Source organism: Calypte anna, chromosome 1 (genome assembly GCF_003957555.1).
Source record: "Calypte anna isolate BGI_N300 chromosome 1, bCalAnn1_v1.p, whole genome shotgun sequence".
Classification (NCBI taxonomy): domain Eukaryota; kingdom Metazoa; phylum Chordata; class Aves; order Apodiformes; family Trochilidae; genus Calypte; species Calypte anna.
The window spans coordinates 142,229,048-142,251,048 of record NC_044244.1 but is presented as its reverse complement, the minus strand read 5'-3'; the positions used below and the strand labels follow the sequence as shown (position 1 = coordinate 142,251,048).

The window sequence follows — 22,001 nt, the reverse complement described above, 5'->3', positions numbered from 1 at the left end:
TAAATTGTCCTCTTTGCCACTGGTGGGCAGGAATTGGGAATGTGTTCAGCCCAACCCTGACTGCATCATAGCAAAATATGCTGTGTACCAATATCCTTCACAGTGCTAAAGTAGGTGAACAGTAACGTGTGAAACTAACATGAAGCTGCTAATAGCAAAAGGTTAATGCATGAGGAGTTGTGGTAAGTGTCTTTTTCCAGGAATCATAGGTAAAAGCCTACCCTATAATGTGTTGCAGCTGCAGAGAAGCTCTTGTATTACAGCTGATGTACAGATGTTCTCATTTATGTGTACAAGAAACAAACAAAGCCCTTCTCTGTCATGAAAGAAACTGCACTTAAATGCTTTTGTCAGTCCTTAGTATGGTCCAAAACTTTAAGTTCCAAGGGGCATATTAGCAGCAAATCCGTCCATTAGTATTTTGATATATTCAAAATTGTATTTTTTGTGGGGTTGATTACTGGTTCAGCTACATCACTTTAATATAATTTACATAAATATAATCCTCTTCTTCCACCCTAGCCTCCACAGCAGTGTACCACTAGGCATCAGAAAAGAAAATCCTATAGGAGATTTACAGAAAATTCAGTGATATATATATATATAGGAACAGAAATCCTACCTTAAACCAAAGAACCAAGAAAAATAATGCATGGAACACAGCAAGCAGTGAATTTTGATGAAATTTGGGTTGTTCTACCACACATTTACAGAAAATTAGGATTTTGAATACCAGTCCAAGTGCCTTTGAAAATTAAATTTATATATGACAGTAATAAACCCCTTCATGTATGACATTATGCTAATAGAAAGCATATAGGAAAGTATTTTATTCCCTCATTTATGTATTTTAAATTGACTGATATGAGAGAAAATGAAACTTTGTAAACTAGCAAGTGATTTTCTAACTGTCTGGAGTAGCACTCGTTTTACCTCTCAAGCTTATTCCCAGAGACAGGACATGACACCAAGCAGATCACTGAGCACCACAGGATGTCAGTTCCTATATTCTACAAACCAAAAAGACACTCTCTCTGTTTCATCAGTATCAGTTCCTTCAGGCTCCAGGATAAAGCAATGTAAGTATTTTCTGACATACATCCAACTGAAGCCTTATATAAATACGTTGTCTATCTACTCTTAGGAGGACCTAAGTTAAACCTGTACATTTTTTGGCTACCTGCCTTGTTGCCTGCTTTCCCTGCTGCCAGGACAGTGCCCTCTGCAACTCTGCTGCTTGATCCCCCCCTGTCAGCTCAGTAGCACCTGGTGGTGAAATAAGAGCTGATTACCAACCTGGAGGCCTCCTCCTGATACTTCAGTCAATCAAACACACAGATATTATTTCAGCAAATCATTTGTTTATCCATTTTTGCTAAGCCAGTGAATAGCTTTTCTTGCCTCTTTTTAGCACCACCAGAGTTACAGGTTTAAAATTTAAGAAAGCTTCCTTGTGGTTATCAAAGGGTAAAAACTTATCAAGGTTATCAAGGCCCATAAAACTTCAGAAGGGTTTATCATTACTTCTCTAGGAACTAATTTTCTTCCCAGAAGTGCAGTAAACTTACTTACCAACAACTCAATACATGGCATGAATTTTCAGGGTTCAAAAGCAATGACCACTTGCAATAACTGGGAGTACTGAAATTAAAAAAAAAACAGATAATAAAAAAGGGAAAGGTAGTAGTTGCCTATACTAACAAGTATTCTATCAGCAAGGCAATATTCTTTTAGTGATGTATTTTCTAAAGAACTACACAGTGCTTTCTTAATCTTTCAAAGAAAAAAGCTTTACTCAGTAAAGAAAAATGACATAAGTTCATAGATCATAAGTTCAACCATAGATACAGTTTCATTCTCACTGCTGAAAAATATGAAGAAAATTAAAATCTTCACAAGTATCTAGAATATGATATAATTAAAGAAGAAAAACAGTTACTTAGGCTTTCCTATCTATCTGCTTGTCAGTTCTGTGGTTACCTAAAATCCAGACTGAGCACTGAATCATAATATTCTTTTCTTCTAATAGGAAACAAGAAAATAACTTAGAAGATAAGGAAGGCAGTACTTTATCAAGAAAGGTCAGACATGCTCTGTTCCTGCCGATTTCCCTCCCTCCCCTCACAATTCTTTTCCTTGTCATGATTGCTTTGATAATTTTTGCACCATTATGAAAATAAAAAACTCAAGAGCTGCCATAAAGAGGCACTGAAAGATGCCTTCAGCCTCATGTCCCAGTGCTGGGAAGGTGCTGTGAATTCCTCAGTGAGAAGCTCAGTCAGCCCAGAGAGACCAAAACGCAGCAGAGCTGCAGCGGTTCTGCTGCACAGAGCCTTGGCAGCTGCAAGGACAGCATAGAGCAAAACTCTGCACCACACCGCACTTCACCTCCGTAGGCATGCCAGCAGCTGATGGAGGGAAAAGAACTATAAAGATTAAAAAAAAAAAAGAAAAAAAAAGAAAAAAAAGAAAGAAGAAAAGAGAATAGATGCTCACTAGTGCCGTGATTATGCAGAGGCAAGTGCCATGAATCATTCCAGAGCTTTGGCTCAGTCTTGACTTTCTTGAAGACTGCAGTTTTGAGCTGCAGTCCTGAAGAAATTGCTGAGATTTGGGACTTATCTCCATGTGAGGATTGAATTTCACGTGAATATAAACCAGGAGGGCGGCTCTGTAGAAACACTGCAGACTGAAACAGTGCTGAGACCCTGGCATCTACATTATTTATGTTTCAGGGGTTTTACTTCGAGGTAACCTTACAGACTGCATGTCCCCTAGTGCCTGCAACTCATTACGTGTACATCTGAGGCATTTCTTCACTTTTACTTCCAGCAGGTAGCAATCGAGTTTCTGTAATGTGAATGATGATGCAGCAAGAGGGGGAGTGGGAGTGAGTGGGAGATTTGTTTTAAAAGCACAACCCTGACCTGAACTAAAATTCTAAGGTAGACACAGTCTCAGGACAGCTGCCTGTACCAAGTTCAAGCACTTAAGATTTGTGAGCTGCCTACCCAAGCGTGTACACACTCCAAAAGAAATAAAGAGTTGCCTTTTAACCCTATTAAAACAGAAGGTGAAGAAAACAATTAGAAACAGGACCATCCCTTTGAGGAATATAACAGGTGAACCTTATCACCCACTGCATGTTATAAGGCCTCTGCATTGCTGAATTACTGTGATACTTGACTTCCTCAATAGTGCTACTATCTGCAGGAAAAAAAACCAGAACATTTCCAGGGCTTTTGCTTCTCCTTTGAAAATATAACCAAATACTTTTATTACTGTGAGGGTAGTGAGACACTGGCACAGGTTGCCCAGGGAAACTGTGGATGCCCCCTCCCTGGAAGTGTTCCAGGCCAGGCTGGATGGGGCTGTGAGCAACCTGGTCTGGTGGGAGGTGTCCCTGCCCATGCAGGGAGGTTGGAACTGGATGATCTTTAATGTCCCTCCTAGCTCAAACCTTTCTAACATTCTATTCTAATATGTATTTGTTTATTAATATATATTCTTTATCTTTATCTTTAAGTTCCCTTTTCTATCCTCTATGCAGTTCCACAAATTTTGAGTAACCCAATAAACGCCTATTGATATTCATACTCCCTGTGTCTTGATCTTCTCTTCCAACATTGATTTTTATAAAAGTCTGAGATGCAAGTATTTCCTGCAAGCTGCAGAAAATATAATCTCCTCCTCTAGAGGTTCTAAACAATCTTAAAAAAAAGGAAAATATTTCTTCCATCCCAAACACCAGTTCTCTTTAAATCAGGACTGCATTAAAAATTATGAGGAAAAAAACCATACTATAAATATTGACAGTCACACCAAAATTTAAGAAAGAGTGTTTCTCCAGTGTTTGAAAAAAAAGCCACAAGTAGGCTGGAAACTGCAAAACAGGTTTAAATAAATAATTAGGAAGTCACTGAAGCTCATGTTTACATTGCTGAAGCTAAGGTAATACTGCCCTTTAAAATACCCAAAAAAAAATACAAAACTCAAATGATACAAGAGTAACAAAAACCTGATCTCCCAGATAATCACAGCAATCAAAAGATCCTGAAAAAAACCCACATAAACAAACAAAAAAATTTGTTATCTATATTGTAAATAAGCAGAAGCAAAAATAATCCAAAATATTACAATTAAGTAAGCAGAACATTTAAGGTATGGTCTTCCATGCTCTGTTAATAGGTAGCAGGAGTATATGGAGTTTAAGGTCATTTTGTTCCAAACAGCAATCCAAATTTCAGTCCAAACACAGAGGGGGTCTCTTCCAAAGAGGTGCAAAATCAATGTAAGATAGGGTTAGGGCGCATATGATATCGAGAAACGGTGCTTGTGTAACCTCCTTGTTGCACCTCTTGTGAGAATTATACATATATATATATATATATATTACATACACACATACATATGTGTATATTATCCCTGTAATTTTTATTTAAGATGAGTCACTGTTAAAATTACTACCTTTTTGTGAGTGTTGAAGTGTACCACAGAGCACTACTTCCATTTTATAGTCAATTCTTCGACTTATGCTTAAATTCTAACTATATTTATACCAACTTAAATATATAGTGTCTTTACAGCTATCAAAGCAACTTTTATGAATTTAGGCTAGCAATGCAGATCAGTAGATTAGCATCTCTCATTTTAATCATGGTGGATAACCTACACTCCTGGTTGGAAAAGGCAAATAAATTCTGCTTTGTTGTCTTCAAGGTTTTTCCACCCCTGGATAGCTTAACATGTTAAACTTATAATATTTTTCTACCATGTGCCTGAAAAAAATCAATGGAATAATGGGATCAAGACCAACTATAAGGAAAAAAAAAAACAAACAAATAAAAAAAACCACACTAATGTGACAACAATAAAAAATTAGTAGCATCAGTCAAAGGCAAGGAAATGAGAATTTAAAGCACATTGCACCTTGGGTTTTTTGTAGCCAGTTTTGTAAAGCAAACCAGCCCGAGTCAAATCTGTCCCTTTGTTTTCACATATTTGAGTTTAAAAGTATATCATGTACCTCCTTCTACTCTGAAAACAATATTACATTTAAGTAAAGTCATTGATTTCAATGGAGTAAGAGCTGGTTTATGTCATTGTAGATTCCTGTTTAAATAAAATTGGTCTGTATTTGTAAATTAAAATAAAACAATATTTTAAATTCCACACACACCTTGGCTTACATTACATTTACTCAGGTCATGTCCCAAGAATCAATCTCAGCTGCTAAATTTTGAGAAGCTATTTTTACAGAAATGTTTTAATTTTGTTAACATAGTGAGGTTGCAAAAAATGTACAATATTCAGCTTTAATATTTCTAATATTTAAATAGAGACAAAAGAAATCATAATGCACTTCTAACTGAATTCAGATATAAAACAGGAAGCCTCATTTCCTGCACTCCAGTGATACACTATATCTTGTCAGCTAAACTTAGATTATAATAGGGTCATTTCCCAAAGGATTGTTATATCAGAAAGCATAAAGGGAAAAAAATAAAAAATAATTCTACTTTTAACATAATTTGTCCAATATTTCAAATCTGCCTTGTTAAGAAAGTCCACCTTCTTCATAATTCTGGTCAAAGTCCTGGCAGGTTCTGTGTAGAAATATTTACAGGAAGACTTTAATTCCATGGGAGAACAGGACTGGAAATGACCACCTCTCATCTCTGGATGTATGAAAAATTTTAAAAGCCATCCAATGTCACCATGGCAATGTTTTTGTTTTGCTTCCTTTTTTTCAAGTGCAGAACCTCAACCCATAGAACCTCATCCCTGGCCCTGCTCCAGCTGTATAGCCAAAGGGGCAGAGCCTCCCTGATCCTGGCAGCACATACTGGGACATCCAATACTTTTTCCCTTCTCTAAAAACTCTCATTATCACAACTGCCCAGTCTCACTTTAGAACACCATACCACAATATTATCAGTTTGAACATAGTGTGAAAGGGAAAACATGAGAGGATGGGTTTGTACTTACAGAAGTACGAAGCTGGCAATGTTTCAAAACAGACACATCTAGAATACTTTACTTAAAAATAAAAAGGTCAGTGATTTAGGATCTGACAAGGAAAAATGGCTTCAAGTTGTGTCAGGGGAGATTTAGGTTGGATATCAGGAGAAACTTCTTTACAGAAAGGGTTGTTAAGCACTGGAACAGGCTCCCCAGGGAGGTGGTTGACTCTCCATCCCTGAATGTGTTTAAAAATTGCCTGGATGTGGTGCTTGGGGACATGGTTTGGTCATGGGTCATCAGGAATAGAGTAATATTGTTAGGACAAGGCTGGATTTGATGATCTTGAAGGTCTTTTCCAGCCTGAGCAATCAATTCTATGATTCTATGATTCTCTGACTATGGATCTTTCTCCACTGATGACACTATTTGCCTCTCTTGAACAGGGCTGGAATCAGAAATTTGCTTAAGGTATTTTCTAACAATTAGTATTATAAATAGATATTAGAGTAGTACATCTCTTCAAAATTTCCAGAAGTTTTAGTCTTTACCAAAGCATAGATTTTGGCTTATTTGTATGTGGTTTTAATTAAAAAGATTATGACTGACAAATGGAATTTTATTTTTATCATTATTATACATTATTATTATTATATTATCATTTTACATTATCATTATTATACATTGAAACTAAAAATTTATAGTTTTCTCATATTTTTTAAAAGAATGTACCTTTGAAGAGGGATGTGATACACCAGATCTCACCATGAAATGATTATCAGTTATACAACTTTGAATACATAAGCATTTTTACTTGCAACTGAAAATAAATAAAATATTATTATCCCCAAGCTCTTCCATATAGGAATCCTGTTTCAGCAGATACCTTGCATGAAGATAATGTCAACAGTATTCATGGGAAATTTGCCTGTAATTTTTGTGAGTACATTTTTTAAAAGATATGTACATGTATTATTTATTTCCTGAAATAAGGAGAGTAAGCAAACAAATGCAGAGCAATGATAAGCAAATCATCAATGAACAAACTCTGGAAACTCTTTTCTCCTAAAAGAATTAAAATGTGAAAAAAACTATTTTTCTACGTATCACTGACAATCCACCTTTTCCCCTTCCCTTTAGTAAAAAACATCCTTTGGTTTTGGATTGCTAGCATCTTAAAAACGTTATAGAAATCTCATTGTTATGCTTTACAGACATGAAGTGTGTTGACAGACCAAAGATACCATTAACGTAAGTGCTCGGGCAAATTGAAGGTAACATCTTATCTAACATGCAGAAGATCTGCAAGAATTAAAGATGCATTTAAGAAACATTTTAAATTTCATATTTGCTCCCTCCAAAAAATCAGAAACTACATACACTGCACATTCTAAAATGATTTAATTACTTTCATGGGGGTTTTTTAAATTTATAAATTTGAAAATATTATAAATTTATAATATTAATTAATATTATTAATATAATATTAATTATTAATATAATATTAAAAATTATAAATTTGAAAATAAAATGGTTTGACCAAGGGACTTGCCTAAATTTTAACATTACGAAACCCCATGAAAATGCCAATATCCTATCCCAAAAGTGAAAATTTGAACCTTTTTTTTTTAAAAAATTGTAATCTCTCAAGTACAGTTTTCCCCTAATTTCACTGAAATAAATTAAATCATCCACGTTGATTTCCGAATTGCATAGAATTTCCAAAAAACAAGGCTCAAACATATTGTTTGTTAATAAATTCAATTCAGACCGTCTTTGCTACTATTTTTAATCAGCAAGCTGACTTCTAATGAGGAAATATCTCAGCAACAATCTAGGTGAAAGGTGAACATTCCAATAAGGATCTCCAAGATGCTACAAAGCACCAAGTTATTCATATAGAACTACAGAAAATTTATCAGTTCAACATTTATCATCACCATTCTCCCAAGAGTTTGGTTGCATTCAACCAGTGCTTTCAAGGGTCATACTAGTTTCTCCCATAAAGGCTTTAGGACAATGCTATTTCAAACACAGCTTTTGAGGTATGTCCACCAGTTTGGATGCAAGATGAGAGATGAAGAGCAGGAGAATATCAAATGTTGAGCAACATAATTTCAAAGCTGCTTATGTCATTCCTTGGTCTCTGTCATTATGGACTGGGAGCTTACTGGATATAGTTCTTCAAGATTCATGGTCTAAAGAAGCAATCTACACCTTTCACGTATCTGCCCTGCTTACAGACCAGGTCAGACCATAAATCCAAAACATAAATCTGTTTTTTATTTTTTAAAACGTATCTTCAAATTAATAAAATCTCTCTGTGAGTCAGAGTATGTCCCTATTGCTTCACTAAATTTGCACTCATCTAACTGATTGATGCTGTAAAGTAAACCAAACTATCACACCCTCTCACTTAGCAATGTTTGTTCTTACAGTTCTGACAAGAGAAAAGTACAGTCAAAAGCAGATAGAAGAAGTACAGTATGGTTATCTTAGTAAAGTGGCATAAACATCTAGGAATGTGTGCCTTAAGTGAGAGAGACTGGGTAGGCTTGGGAGTTGCCTCTGATTTGCTCTAAGGGAAGAAAATGAAACCCAGTGTAATGTACAGGAATTCTCACATATGTAGGGATCCCCCTTAAAAAACTTTACCTCTCTTGTAAAGAGAAAAGGGAGAGTAAGAGTAATAATCTGTAGGCTATCAATAGTTATACAGTTATAACATATTATTAGATGGTTTCAGTAACAACTGGAAAAAGTACTATGTAGAAACTTTTGGCCTCCCCTCTCTTAAAAAGTTATAAAAATAGAGTTATGTCATACAAGGCACTTTCCTGTTCTCATCTGTAAGAAGCAGAATGCATAGCCCACATATTTTTCAGTGACAGGATGCAGTTGTTAGAGGAGTGAAAGAGGCTTGTGATTTCACTAGATTGGTGCGGGGCAGCACAAGTAGCAGGATTTTAGTTTCTCACAGTTAAATTTTGCATAGAACACAATTTAATTCAGACTGAACTTTTTATACCAAAATAATTGTGTTAGGATTCATTTAATACAACTTCAGAAGTTGACAGTGGAGGTGTTTGTATCTTATATAGATTAATGGTGTGTGCTCTTCAGAGACAATGAACAGACAGTAGGTATTTTAGTGTATAACTTATCTGACCTATTTTAAACTTCCACAATTAGACATTCTCAATAAATTGTGAACTGACTCAGACTGTAGAATTACTGATGTATCTCCACTGATTACAAAAGGAGTCTGCTTTTAAAATTTGACATGGACATCTACACTAGGCATCTGTTTATTTATTTATTTCCAGGTGACTTATTTAATTTTTCTGTTTTCTGGAGTGTTATGAGTGATATTTCAGAATTTAGGTCCTAAATTCTATTTTTCTTTTTTAGGCAAGTCACAGTTCTAAACACATTATGGATCTTAGTGCAAGACTGAAGTAATAAATTACTAAGTATAGACCAAATGATTTTTAAGCAGGATAAGTGATAGAACTATAATTTGCATTTTGATTACTTTTCCTAGAAGAAGAAGAAAAAATGAAAGAACAAGACTGTCGCATTCTCTTCAAGATGCATGTGACATGTACTGCTTGATGCAAAAAAGAACCAGTGGACAAAGTAAAATTGAAGGCAGAGCTAGGAACTCCCTAACCACATGATGCTAATACCATGAAGTGTTAAATGGTGGCTGCTGAACTAGGGTGGAATCCCCTTCAACTTCTGTGCTGGCCATCTGTAGACCTTTTTTTCCTAAATCAAGAATGAAGTGCCCATGGACACTATGAAAAGGATGAATCCCTAGAAGATCAACTAGATGCAGACTCTTAGTGACTCAGAGCAGTTATGTGGGGACTCACTTCTGGAAAGAACACCCTGGGAAATTTGCTCTTTTAGGGTTGAAGAGATCTGACCCTGAGCTAACACAGCATTTAAGCAATTGAATGACTATAAGCATGTGCATAGTCTTCCCTTAGAGCAGGGCAATCCACCTAGCTCAAAAGAGGAGCCTGAAGCAGACTGCTGAATCAGTGTCTTAGGCCAAAATATGACATCCATAGATTCTCGTCAGTGCTGTGCCTTATTTTAATATTCCACTGAACTATTACAAGAACAGTTATACGGAAGTCATCCACATATTTATCTGAAATTTGTTTTGAAAATTCAATTTCTACTTTTTTGGTTTGTTTTTTAGTAAACTGAACAAATGGCATGTGCAAACATCAGTTTATAGAATGAAATTAGATTCAAAGACTCTTAAAGCTTTTACAATGCATACATTTAAATATCCGGCATTTTAGTTTAACACGTTCATTTTTAAAAGAGCCTCAAAAGGTTCCAGGTCAGTAATTAAGGTATACTGTTCCCAGTTTGTATTAGATTCTGACCATCAGTGAACATTTCTGAAGGTTTAATTTGTAAGAGTTTCTTCTGATGAGTTTAGGTATCACTCTTGTACAGAAAAGAAATATCCTGTGATGAAGATGTGCAACTGAAATGTCTAACTTTTTTTGGCAGATGCTGGTTATCTATGTGACCTTTTGTAACAGAAGGGTTGGTTCTTTTATCACTTGAACTTCTGGTTTCATATTTCTCATCTGCTCATCTTTTCTGCCAGCTTTGCTGAGAGTTTAAATCAAAACCTAATTAGATTACACATGCTGTTTAGGAAAAACTTCTTGGAAAAGTCATGATTCATATAAGCTTTGATATTTCCAGATAAATGAGAACAAATGTAATTTTAATTGTTTAAAATTACTTTCAACCATCCTCTTACTCAAATAAAATAAGTTCAACACAGTCCCTTGATTAAAGAAAAAGCTATTAACAGAACCACCAGCTCTATATTCTTATCAACTATACCATCTATGTGTAATGATTAAACCTTTTATTAGCATGCATATTTTTCAGCTACCTAGTCTTATAACCCAACAAGTTTTTTTTATGTGTTTCTGATACCAACGTCATAAAGCTCAGAGCAGAAGTTATTATATGAGATTTAATTATCGGGGGGAAAAAAAGGGAAAAAAAATAAAAAGAGGAAAAAGTCTACCTGTACATGTTGAGCACCTAGGATGCCATCTAAAGTTTGCTTTTTAGCAATGTTGATATTATTTTTATTTCTCTCCTTTGGTACTTTAGGAGGAAAATTAAATTATGTTAATATTATTTGAATTATAATGCACTTACCTGAATTATACATTTCAATACTTAAACCAGCACTAAGGAAGGTCACATTATAAATTCTCTCAACTTTTACTGGTTTAGAGAAACACAGGTCACAAAACATGAAGATATTTTGTTCAAACATTAATCAATACATCTGCCAAGAAAGCCTTGTCCTCTGATACTTTTCACAAAGCCGTAAGTTCTAAATCTCTCTCTCAAAAAAAAAAAAAAAAAATTAAAACCTTTACGTTTATATGTCCTACTTAGCTATTTGACCTAGTTCTTAATCAGAAGTAGCCAGAATTTTCTTTTATTCCACAGAACGATTGCCTGCTGTCTTAAGAATAAGAACTTGAGTATTTCCCCTGATAGGAAGCTGACAAGTCATTATGAGGAACTGTGTCTTCCGACGTCAAGCCAATACAGTTCTCTGTTGTTTGAAAACAGTCCTGAGTCACACGGCATATAAATATTATATTCTGGAAAGCAAGAAACTATATATACTGCCAGGAACAATCTCTGTATATATAACTGATACTTTATAATTTTGCAAAAGAAAAAAATTCATAGATTTTTTTTAAAAGCTATATTAAATTTACCATAGAAAACCAGAAATGTAGATCCAGATGCTCAGTTACTGTTACTTTAGTGATTCAATAAATCTACAGCAACACCTTGTTGGATATGTAATACAGTTTCTTTGGCTTATATTTACTGTTTAGTCTTTACTGTTATATGACTATTATGACAAGAAGACAATATATAAAGACATCAGATTCAAGGATATTTTTAAGAAATAAGTTGACAATGGATTTACAGTGAGACAACACTGTCTCCTGATACTGAACTTCTAAACAACATACAGAGTCCACTGACACACTAACAATATAAAAAATATGCATATTTATTGATACTATCAAAAATAGTGATTTTCCAGATGTTCTAAAACTCAAAATTCTCAGCATTTTCTACAAAAATTCTCCAAAATCCTAATGCAACTCACTAAGAACTTTAATAGTAAGACCTTAAATACATGGTGGCATTATTTTAAAAAAAATTAAATGAGTAAGTATATTTAGATATTAAAACTGAAAGAAAAACTCACCATGTAGAATAATAACTAAATGTGAACTCATAACCCATACAACTTCTGAGTGCAAAATTTTGCAATACAAAGCAATTTATAGAAAATATGCGTCAGAAACCAGGAGAAATGTAGTGGAACACAGAGTATTTCAAAAGTAAAGTTAATTTTCTTCTAATTTCAGAAAAGCAACGAAAAAATAAAGTCTGAGGTTTAGATTCATGCATAAAAAATGTACTATTTGTTATAACCAATAGTATACACTTGAAAGGCCTAACTTGCTGAACTGAGAAACCTTCAAGATTTTCACTCCTTACTCTGAGAACTGACTGTGTTGAGGGTGGGGAATGGTGGTGGGGAGAGTAGGGGAAGGGGGAAGTAATACTCGATTGGAAGTTTTACGTTGACTGGTATTCAGTGTAAATTGCATTGATTTTGTCATCACCTGTAATTGGTCAACTGGATTAAAAGCTCTCTTGATCTGTGAATTAAATAGCCCTCCCAGAATACTAAAGATGTCTTAAATAGAGATAGATTATTTAAGAAGCCTTACATTGTATTAACTCAGTGCTTACACACACAGTTATTAAGTCAAGTCAGTATTTTCAGGATTTTGTTTAAAAGAAAAGCAGTACGCCACATAAACCAATCAAATGGTTTCTAACTAAAATGTAGTTAGACGTCATAGTTTCTGTTCTGATTCTTAAACTAGAGAATAACCTAGTTGTCCAATGGTCAAGAAATTAACACTTACTTACACACACAAGAAAAAAACCCTATCCCCTGACCGACTTTTTATAAATTAAATACGTATAAAACACCAGAAAGTCCATCATAACATTGCCGTTGCCACCATGTATTCACCACGAGTTTCTAGTTTCACCCGCACACTCTTCAGAGTATACCACACACGGCTCCCAGCCCTTTTGGACCTGCAAAACGCTCGTCCCTCTCAGCCACCAGAGCGAATCCAAACTTTCCAGAGGTTCCTGCAGGTACCGGGCCGGAAGGCAGGAGCAGCAGAGCCGCCTCTCCCCAGCCCTCCCGCCTGCTGCCCGCTCCTCCTGTGCAGCACCTTGGACAGCAACCGTCCCGCCGCCCCGGAGAGAGGAAGAGGAAACGCTCAGAACACGCTGGGTTTGGGGTCGGTTTCCCCCTCCGCCCTCCACCCCCCCATCCCTCCCCCACCCTCCCCCTTTATTTTTGATTTTGAGTACAGTCTGGGTGCCAAATTCTCAAAAAACAGAGCAATACCGTCTGGCACAAGGGGACCAGGAGACCGCAGGTCACTAGAACTGTTTCTCTAGTTAATTTGCGCGGTTCAGGCAATCACTGTAATGCCAGCAGCTTTTCCTCTCCATCATTAGACGAGTATTTATCCTTATTCAATCTCTGAAGGGAAAATCATTACAGAGTGTACATTTGATGCATTTGATGTTCTGTTCATTTTTCAACACCTTTTTATACCATGATATACTTCAGAGCAACTGCACACTTTGTGGTAAAGTTCAGTCAAACTGTACTGACACAAAAAAAAAAAAAAAAAAAAAAAAAAAAGCCAAACAAAAAACACTTGAAGGAAGTAAACATTCTTCCACAGCACTGAGTAGTAGTAGGTCAATTGCTAGTTAAAGAACAACTGAAATGGCAAAGATGTCCTAACACTGGTTACGCATCCCTTTACATTTAATTGGCTTTTTCTTCTCCAGTTCACCCAGGAAATAAAATGCATTTACATGACCAATAGCTGAGCACACAACATACATACAATGGCTATGTACACACATAGTTCATAAACTTGTAACAGTGGAGTCAAAATTACTGATGAGACTACTTTACGTTTGCCAGGTTTAACAAGAAAAAAGAAGTACAGCAACTTTCCTACTTTATCCAGCAGGATTTTTCAGCTTCTGGAGTGACTGTGGATTCATTTTTGTGTCAAAGGTATGTGAAAATTACACTAACTTATTGATGAATGGGATTCTTTACGCATGGACTATTACCATGAAATTATTTCAGAAGGCCCTGCTGAAGTTAGAAAGCACAGAGGTCCTGCTAGGCCTTCAGTTCAGAGCAGTGATTTGTATGCACTGTTGTGACCGACTGCTAAAGCAGGATTTGATTCAGACTGGTTGATGTAGTGCTACAGTCGTCAGAATAATCCATTTCAGAGCAGAAACCATTCACCTGGCCCAGCTCTCAACAAATACTCAAACACTTGAGGCAAAAAAAGCATGCAGTTAGTTATTTCGGGCGCCAAGGACAACACTTCTCTCTGTCCTGTCTTGTCTTGGGAGCTAGACAACTAAATCTTGTGCAAAAGTACAGAGAAGACAACAAGTACATAGAGCCGAAGTGAGACCCTGCCTTCTAACAAAGCAAAAGAAAAACCTCCGGATCTCTCTGAGCACTCACGGGCACCACCAAAGTGGCCGCGGCTTATCGAAATGCTGTCACCACCGCTACCCAACCAGGGGCCACCGCGGCGCCGGCTGACATCAACCCTCGTCCTCCAGCTCTTCCCGGCTCCACAGCTTTCGGCAGAGTTCCTGGAGACACAGTCCAGGTCCCTAATCCCGAGTCGGTCGGGAGCCTGCCTGCTCCACCGCCCCGCGCATCGCCGCAGCCCCCGGAGAGAAGCTCCCGACGGAACCCACCGGCAGCTCCCAACCCCCGCGAAGGGACAGACGTCCGTCCCCCGAGCATCCCGGCCACTCGTTGCCCGTTGCCCCGCGCCTCTCGGGGTCTTGCCCGCGGGCCTGAAGGATCCTGTCCCGGAGGGCCCGGGGACAGGGTGGGCTGAACCGTCCCGGGCCCCGCTCATTGGCCTGCAGCCCGTGTCGCTGCCTGCCGCCAAGCCGCATCCTAGCCCGCTGGAAGCCGGCAGCCGAGCCGGAGCCAATCGCATATTCATGAGGAGGGGGAAATCCAGCTCTGCACTCCCAGAGCACCCAAGACTACTTCTTTTTTTTTTTCTTTCTTTCTCTTTTTCTCCCAACCTTCCCCCCTCGCTCTGCTTCCCTTTAATCGATGCGCTAACGGGAGCTCCTCGCCGGATTCCTCTACAGCACCCTAAAAAACCGCGGCGGCCGGCGCCAGGAGCAGAGACCGAAGCAGCCAAAACACGGACCACGGCAGCCACAACAGACGGAAGAGGCACGCCAGCCCGCCAGCCAGGGACAGGAAACACAGCAGGGGCTCCTACCTTACAATCCTCAGGACACGATTTCACCGAGTACTCATCCGACTGTAAATATTTCTGGAGCATAACCTCAAACTCTTCGTATTTCTCCTGAGCGTGCTGGTCGTAGCGCTGGTAAGCCTGGACGCACTGGCTGCAGGAGCCTTCCCCCCTCAGCACCACATCCAGACTGCAGTTCAAAGTGTCCGGATTGGACAACCCGGCGAACAACTCCCAAAGTGTGTAGGAATTACAAAAGGAAAGGTAAAAATCCGTCAGGTCCCAGCCGGGAGCCGGGCTCTGCCCCGCGCCCCGCGGCCGCCCCGGCCCCCCCCGCCTCCGGCACACCGCCTCCGCGTCCCCCACGCTGAAGCACTGCCCGGACGAGGAGCCCGGGGGGGGGGCACGTCTCCAGGGGCCTGGCGGTGGAGTTCCCCAGGAAAGCAGCCTTGCCGGGCCGGGGCTCGGTGCCGTTGGTGCGGCCGCCGCGGCTGCCGCCGTCGCTGCTGCCGGGGGAGGGCGGGAGGGAGGGCGAGGGGGGGGCGAGGAGCCGGGGCGCGGGGGGCGCCGGGTCCCCCATGCCCGCCAGCAGCTCCGGCTCCGCGGGCTCCGGCTTCTCGGGCGGCGGCTGCTCCTTCTCTCCGGTCCCCGTGAATTTGGCCTCGGCGCAGAACCACAAGTGATCAGAGAGCAGGACTGTGAAAAACAAGAGCGATGCCAGGGACAGTCGCCATTTCTGAGCCCTCTCTGAATCCGTGAAGGGTTTCTCGTTCTCCCGGGGTGCGAACCAGATTTTTAAGCCGTCATCATACTGCCGACTGCACATCCAAGCACCCCTGGTCATATTTTGGGAACGCACAGCCCTGGCCGACTCCACCGTGAGGGCTCCTTTGCCAGTGTCACCACAATATGCATTGACTTAAAAGATTGGGGGGATTTTCTTGCCTGCCTTCGCTTCTCTCGCTTTCTCGCTCCCTCTTCCACTCTCCCCCTCTCTCTCTTTCTCCCTCTTCTTTCTTTCTTTCTTTCTTTCTTCTTTTTCTTCTTCTGAGATATTCTTGGGTTTCGCCAGTGGCTCTGCCTGGGTCTCACCACACGAAGCAGCCCCAGTCCATCCAACGCGGAGTGCCGTGGAGAAGATAAAAGCAATAACGCAGAGAGACGAGGAGGGAGAGGAGATGGTGGTGGTAGTGGTGATAGTTGGTGGTGGCGGGGCTGCGCGGCTGGTCCTTTCCCCCTCTCACCCAGGCATGGTCAGATCGCAGCTCCCCATCTCCCTCCTGAGAAAAGCCCGCTGCCCCCGGACAGCTGCATGCCGCGTCCCCCGCTGCCGACGGACGGCTCCAGGAGGGTTCCTCGCCTCCTCTTCCTCCCTGCCGCCGCCGCTGCTCCTCTTCCTCAGCCCCGAGCCGCGGCACAGATGCCTGCACCGCTGTCTCCGTCTCCTCTTTCTCCTCTCCCCCCTCCGCTCTTAACTGGAGAGACGCTGCTGCAGGGCTCCCGGAGCGCTGCCGAGGATGCTGAAGAGGAGGAGGAGGAAGAGGAAGAGGAGGAGGAGGCTGCCGGGGCCGCCGCCGCTGCTGGTGACAATGGGCTGCGGCTGCCGCCGCTGCTGCCGCCGGGCGCGGTGTCCCCAGGCGCACGGGGCGGAACTGCCTGGCTGGGGGCCCCCGATGGGCACAGGCATCTTGGGCCCCTGGGCTAAGTTGCCGCCATCTTCGTCCGGGAGAAACACTTTTTTGGGGGGAGCTCTGCCTTTTGCGTCATCTCCTCCCGCGCCGAGATCTCTCTATCCTGGCGCATTGGCAGCCGCGGCAACTCTGCCTCCTCCTGCCTGAGGAGGAGGAGGAGGAGGAGGTGGGAGAGGCACTGGGGACCACATGGCCCCTCCAACGGGCTTCCTCGGTGCAACTCTTGCTGCTCGTCTCAGCCAAAGTACTCCTCGTTACCACCTTCCAGCCCTCTCTCCGTCAGGGTCTCCTTCCCTTTGTGGCCTTGAAACACCATGTCCACGCAGAGTGGTGACTGGAGAGGTCTGTCCCTGTGCCTGTCCTTGTCATAGCAAGTCACAGATGGCATATGAAACTCCAGGCACTGGATCCTGGCAGGTTTTGCCCCTGAACGCGGCTGCCTGTCTTTGCCTTAGCGAACTGGAAAACCAAAAGCCCATAAATCCCAAGCTGATCCCCCAAGAGCACTTTGCCAAGACCCTGGTCCAGCACAGGAGCTGGGTAAATACTGTCAGTCTTTGTGCTTCACCTTTTAGATGCCACTGCTTGGAGAGAGAGACAGAGCAGCAAACTCAACTCTCTCACTAGGGTGATAAATCACTGATAATGTCAGCTCAGACCCACAACAGAGATCCCACCACTTTCTAGCCCTTACCAGCAGGGTCTCTTGCTTAAATAAGCATCCTGTTTGGTGACTACTAAGTGACCTTCATCTTACCTGGGGACACATCTGAATGTAACGGCAGTAGGAAAACTTGGGTCTTGCATAAGACATGAGAAGGTGCCAGTTTGAAGTTGAATGTTATCAGGTGAAGGTCTAGAGCTGCAAGGTCTTCCTCTCAAGGTGTTGGTATGCTATCTGGGCAGAGCATAACCAAGATGTGTATTTTAATTTATCCATTGGACTGGGGGAAGGTTTAGAGGTGATACCTTTCCTTATTCTGGAGGCTTTCTCCATCCTAGGGTGGAGAACTGCTAATGGCCCTTGAACAGAGTGTACAATGTAGCCCAAAGGGTTGCTTTTCCTCTTTTTTTGTTTTAAAACTGTCTAAAGCTGATACGAGTAGATAATGGCTCTCTACTTCAGCTTTGAAAGGTGTAGTGGGAAGAAATCTGAAACTAAAGGAATCAGAGGAGGATAAGGTTGTACCTTTTCTGACTGTAGCTGTGTTTTTTCTGACTGTGGTTAAATGAGAGGTGAGTTTACCAAGGAATGTGCTGTAATTTCCATCATTTTGAGTAATAAGACAAGGCTGAGTTTCTTTCAAAAGGAGATAGTATACCTCAAACAGAAGATGCAGACCCGAGGGAGGAGATGCTGAGTGAAATTTTATGCCCTGTGTTATGCTGGGGGTCAAAGCACATTATCATAATGGTCTCTTCTGGCCTTAAAAGATCTATGAGTCAAATTCTACATTGAGCAGAAGTTAACCATGGAATTTTATTTTGTTAGACTATTTAAAGACACAGAAAGAAGTAAGTGCTAATGTAAGAAAAAGTCTACAGTACTCAAATCAGAATATGTCTTTGCAATTCTCAATCAACTCACACCATCTGCTAATGGTAGAATATTAATTTTGGTCTTGGAGATTTGATTGCAACAATTTGATACACTGAACCCTATACTCAATCTGAAATTTTGTAATGCTTTTTGTTCTGGGACAAGACTGTGACCAAGCTTTTCAAGGGGAATCAGAACAACTTAACTTCTCTAACTTTTAGTGTCTTTTAATTAATACTGTTCTCCTTGTTTGATAATGCACTTGGTGGTGGAATAGAGGGACTGAAATAAATACAGGCGGAAAAAAAAACAAACGAACCAAACAACAGGGGTAAGCAACAGGTTCCTGACATCAGCTCTGAGATTTTCAGAATGTGCTCTATTAAGATACGTGGAACTAGCTGCATAATAGTTCTATACGACAGCCAAATGTTCAGAGTGAAGAACATTGGTTTTGGATTTCCCACGTGGCAAACCAGTTTGATTTATTTATTTGGTTTTAAATATTTATTTCCTGTTGGAAAAATGAAAGAGCAATAGGCAATTTTGCAGTCCACAAGGAAATAAACAATGTTCTTTATCTCCATAGTGGAATTTTAACTAGCAGATGATGGTATACAGACTTCACCCAAAATTTAATAGAATTAATTCCTAAATTTGTGCTTCTCTGTTTAAACTGATATAGGGGGGAAAGAAAAAAAAAGAAAAAAAAAGAAAAAAAAAAAAAAAGGAAAAAAAAAATCAGTCTGCTAGGATTTTTTAGATGTACCTGGCTTCTCAGAAAAAAAAAAAAAAAAACAACAACCCAACATTTTCACGCCATGCAATATCTTCACACATTTCCCAACTTTTGTCTGGCAAAATTGAGTGAGAATTCTTTTTCAACACCTAGCGATAAACTATCAGAAGACATTCAGCATTCCCAAAATGAGCACATCCTTGCTTTTCCAGTGACAGCTTTCCGTAACAGAGAATGTGTCATGCAGAACTGTTGTTTTGCCTGTTATATTTCCCCCAAAGTCCCGTTCTCTCTTCACCTAGCACGGTGAATAAACTTACAACACTGGTTCCTGGTGGATATGAACAGATGCAGTTCAGTTCTCTGGTGCCCCTTAGTGTTAGGTCTTGGTGCTCAAGGGAAGGAAAAATAAATAAATAAATAAAATAAAAAGTAGTATCTGAAAGTCGTGAAGTTGATTGCATGCAGTGGGGGAAAGAGCCTGAAGTAGATGCTGTAGCTGCTCTCTTTCAAAGATCCTTGCAATTGTTGTCATCATAAATATGATTGAAATAGAATTTTGTTTAAACTAGGTTAATTAATTATATGAATGTGAAGAAAAGGGGCAAACAAGAATATCATTACAGAATTATGGCCCCATATTCATAGTTCATCTTAAATAACTATAGGAGCTCAAAGTACTGGCTTCACTTTGACACTGCACTTTTTCTTGGGAATATTTATTACTCATGTGTCAAAGCTTGGCAAGTGTGAGAAACTCATGGAAGTCTGTTTCCCTTGCTGGTGGGTCACCAGATGTTCCATAGATGGATTTCCTCAAAATAGTGTAGTTCAGCTTCAGCTCTGCCATGCAGTGCTTCAGTCACTGCAATCAGATCTCATGTTCTCTAATTCTTTGACTCATAATATAGAAGATAGTTACCAAGCACTGAGGACAAAGTCTAGCAGAATGAGCATGCACAACATCCAAGAGATTTGAAGCTATTGCTGAACCTACCTGCCATGTGCTTTCTTTGTGAAAGTACTTCAGCTTACCAAGCAGATGTAATTCTTTACATAACATGTTAATGGTGATAACCAGTCATCAGAACAGAAAACTTTCCTGTTTCAAACTAAACTTCCTTACTTTTTTTCCCCAATATCATGCGTACAGTAATTTCCTGTGTTAGTATCTTGCTATTTTTGATACAAAATTTTAAGGTCTGAACAGCTGTATATAAGGTGTTTCTGATTATTTTCTGATTATTTTAACAGGTTTGAGAGCAGTGTATCGTCTTTGTCATGTGTATTCTTCATAAAAGAAAAAGCATGTTCTCTAAATGCTAAACAGCCCTTCTTTTTTTGAAAAATCTTGCATCAGACTATTTTAAAAGTAATAGATCCTATTTTATTTTGGGGGGCTGACTGGTACTACTGATAGGATCAATAGTTGCAACAACAGTTAGCAGAAGTAGTCAGTTAAGCTTCATTGGAGTGCAATCCAGTATTAAATACTAAGAAAATATTAACAGATCCTTTCCTAGTTCCTCTTATATTGATTTTTTTTCAAGCAATAAATATATATTTAATAGGAATAGCTGTACCTTCTTTTTAGTCAAAAGGATGTGTCAAGTATGCATTTCAGAATCCTCATAACTGTATTGTTTTGCTTTATTTTGACTTCTTACAACAAATTGTGGGTATTATTTTACCTATTGCTTGGGAAGGGAGTCAGAGATTTAATTATCTGAGTCTATTTGCTACGAATAATATCCATGAAGGTTATTACAGACAAGAGCACTGAAGAATTCATTTTATTTCCCATCACACTCCCACTCCTAATGTTTTAGTTTCCCATTCAGTATTTTTCAGAAAGCTAAACTGTTGTGAGAAAGCTTCAGGCATCTGGACCTGATGGCTCTAAAGCAATGGGAAATTTATGTTCATGGTAGCAGGCATTGAAACTAATGCCTGTTCGGACAGCTCTAATTCAGATTTTAATTCAGATTTTTTGCACTCTTTTTTGTTCCCTCATTCCACATTCAATTTTGTCCCTTCAGTTTGCTTTGTGTTGTTTAAGTTTTTCTTACAAAATGAGAGGATTAACTCTTAAGTATAAGTTAAGTATTAGCTTACACCCAGTAAGTTATAAAAGTTTATCGGACTTAATTTCAAAAGTCTGTGCAGTACAAACTTGGAAGATATTCCTATTTTTAAATTGATTGAACTATCCTGCAGATGTTTGCTGTATATCCCATGAGCCTCCTAGAAAGAGAATGAAAATACATTTTTGCTCGTTGACATTTTTATCCTTGGACCAATGAGGTGATCACACAGGATCTGGAAGTCTGATAATTTCTCACCAAAAATTTTAGGTCATCCTTATCGTGACATCTTTATAATGAGGGCTCAGTCACAATATTACATTCAGCTGGTATATTTGGGCATGAGCTGAAATGAACTCAGACTATTCTTCATTAACTGAAGCCATCAAACAAATGAAATATATCTTTTGCACATGACTGCAGCAGGAAGAACATAATATAAATGTCTCACACAAATTAGCCTGTGCCTATTAGAGTAAGGTCTGATCCAAAGCATGCTGAGATCTGGGGAAAGATTGCACTGGGTTTTTAAAC

At 39.7% G+C, this 22,001-nt stretch overlaps 1 protein-coding gene across 1 annotated transcript in view; it reads right to left on the bottom strand.

Moving 5' to 3' along the window:
* FAM155A (family with sequence similarity 155 member A) overlaps positions 1 to 16,257 on the bottom strand; it is a 452,025-nt gene extending 435,768 nt beyond the window's left edge. Inside the window, 2 exon segments of the mRNA XM_030469503.1 lie at positions 15,438 to 15,815; positions 15,817 to 16,257. Coding sequence (XP_030325363.1) covers positions 15,438 to 15,815; positions 15,817 to 16,257 — 819 coding nt within the window.
* Between the last annotated feature and the right edge of the window lie 5,744 nt (positions 16,258 to 22,001).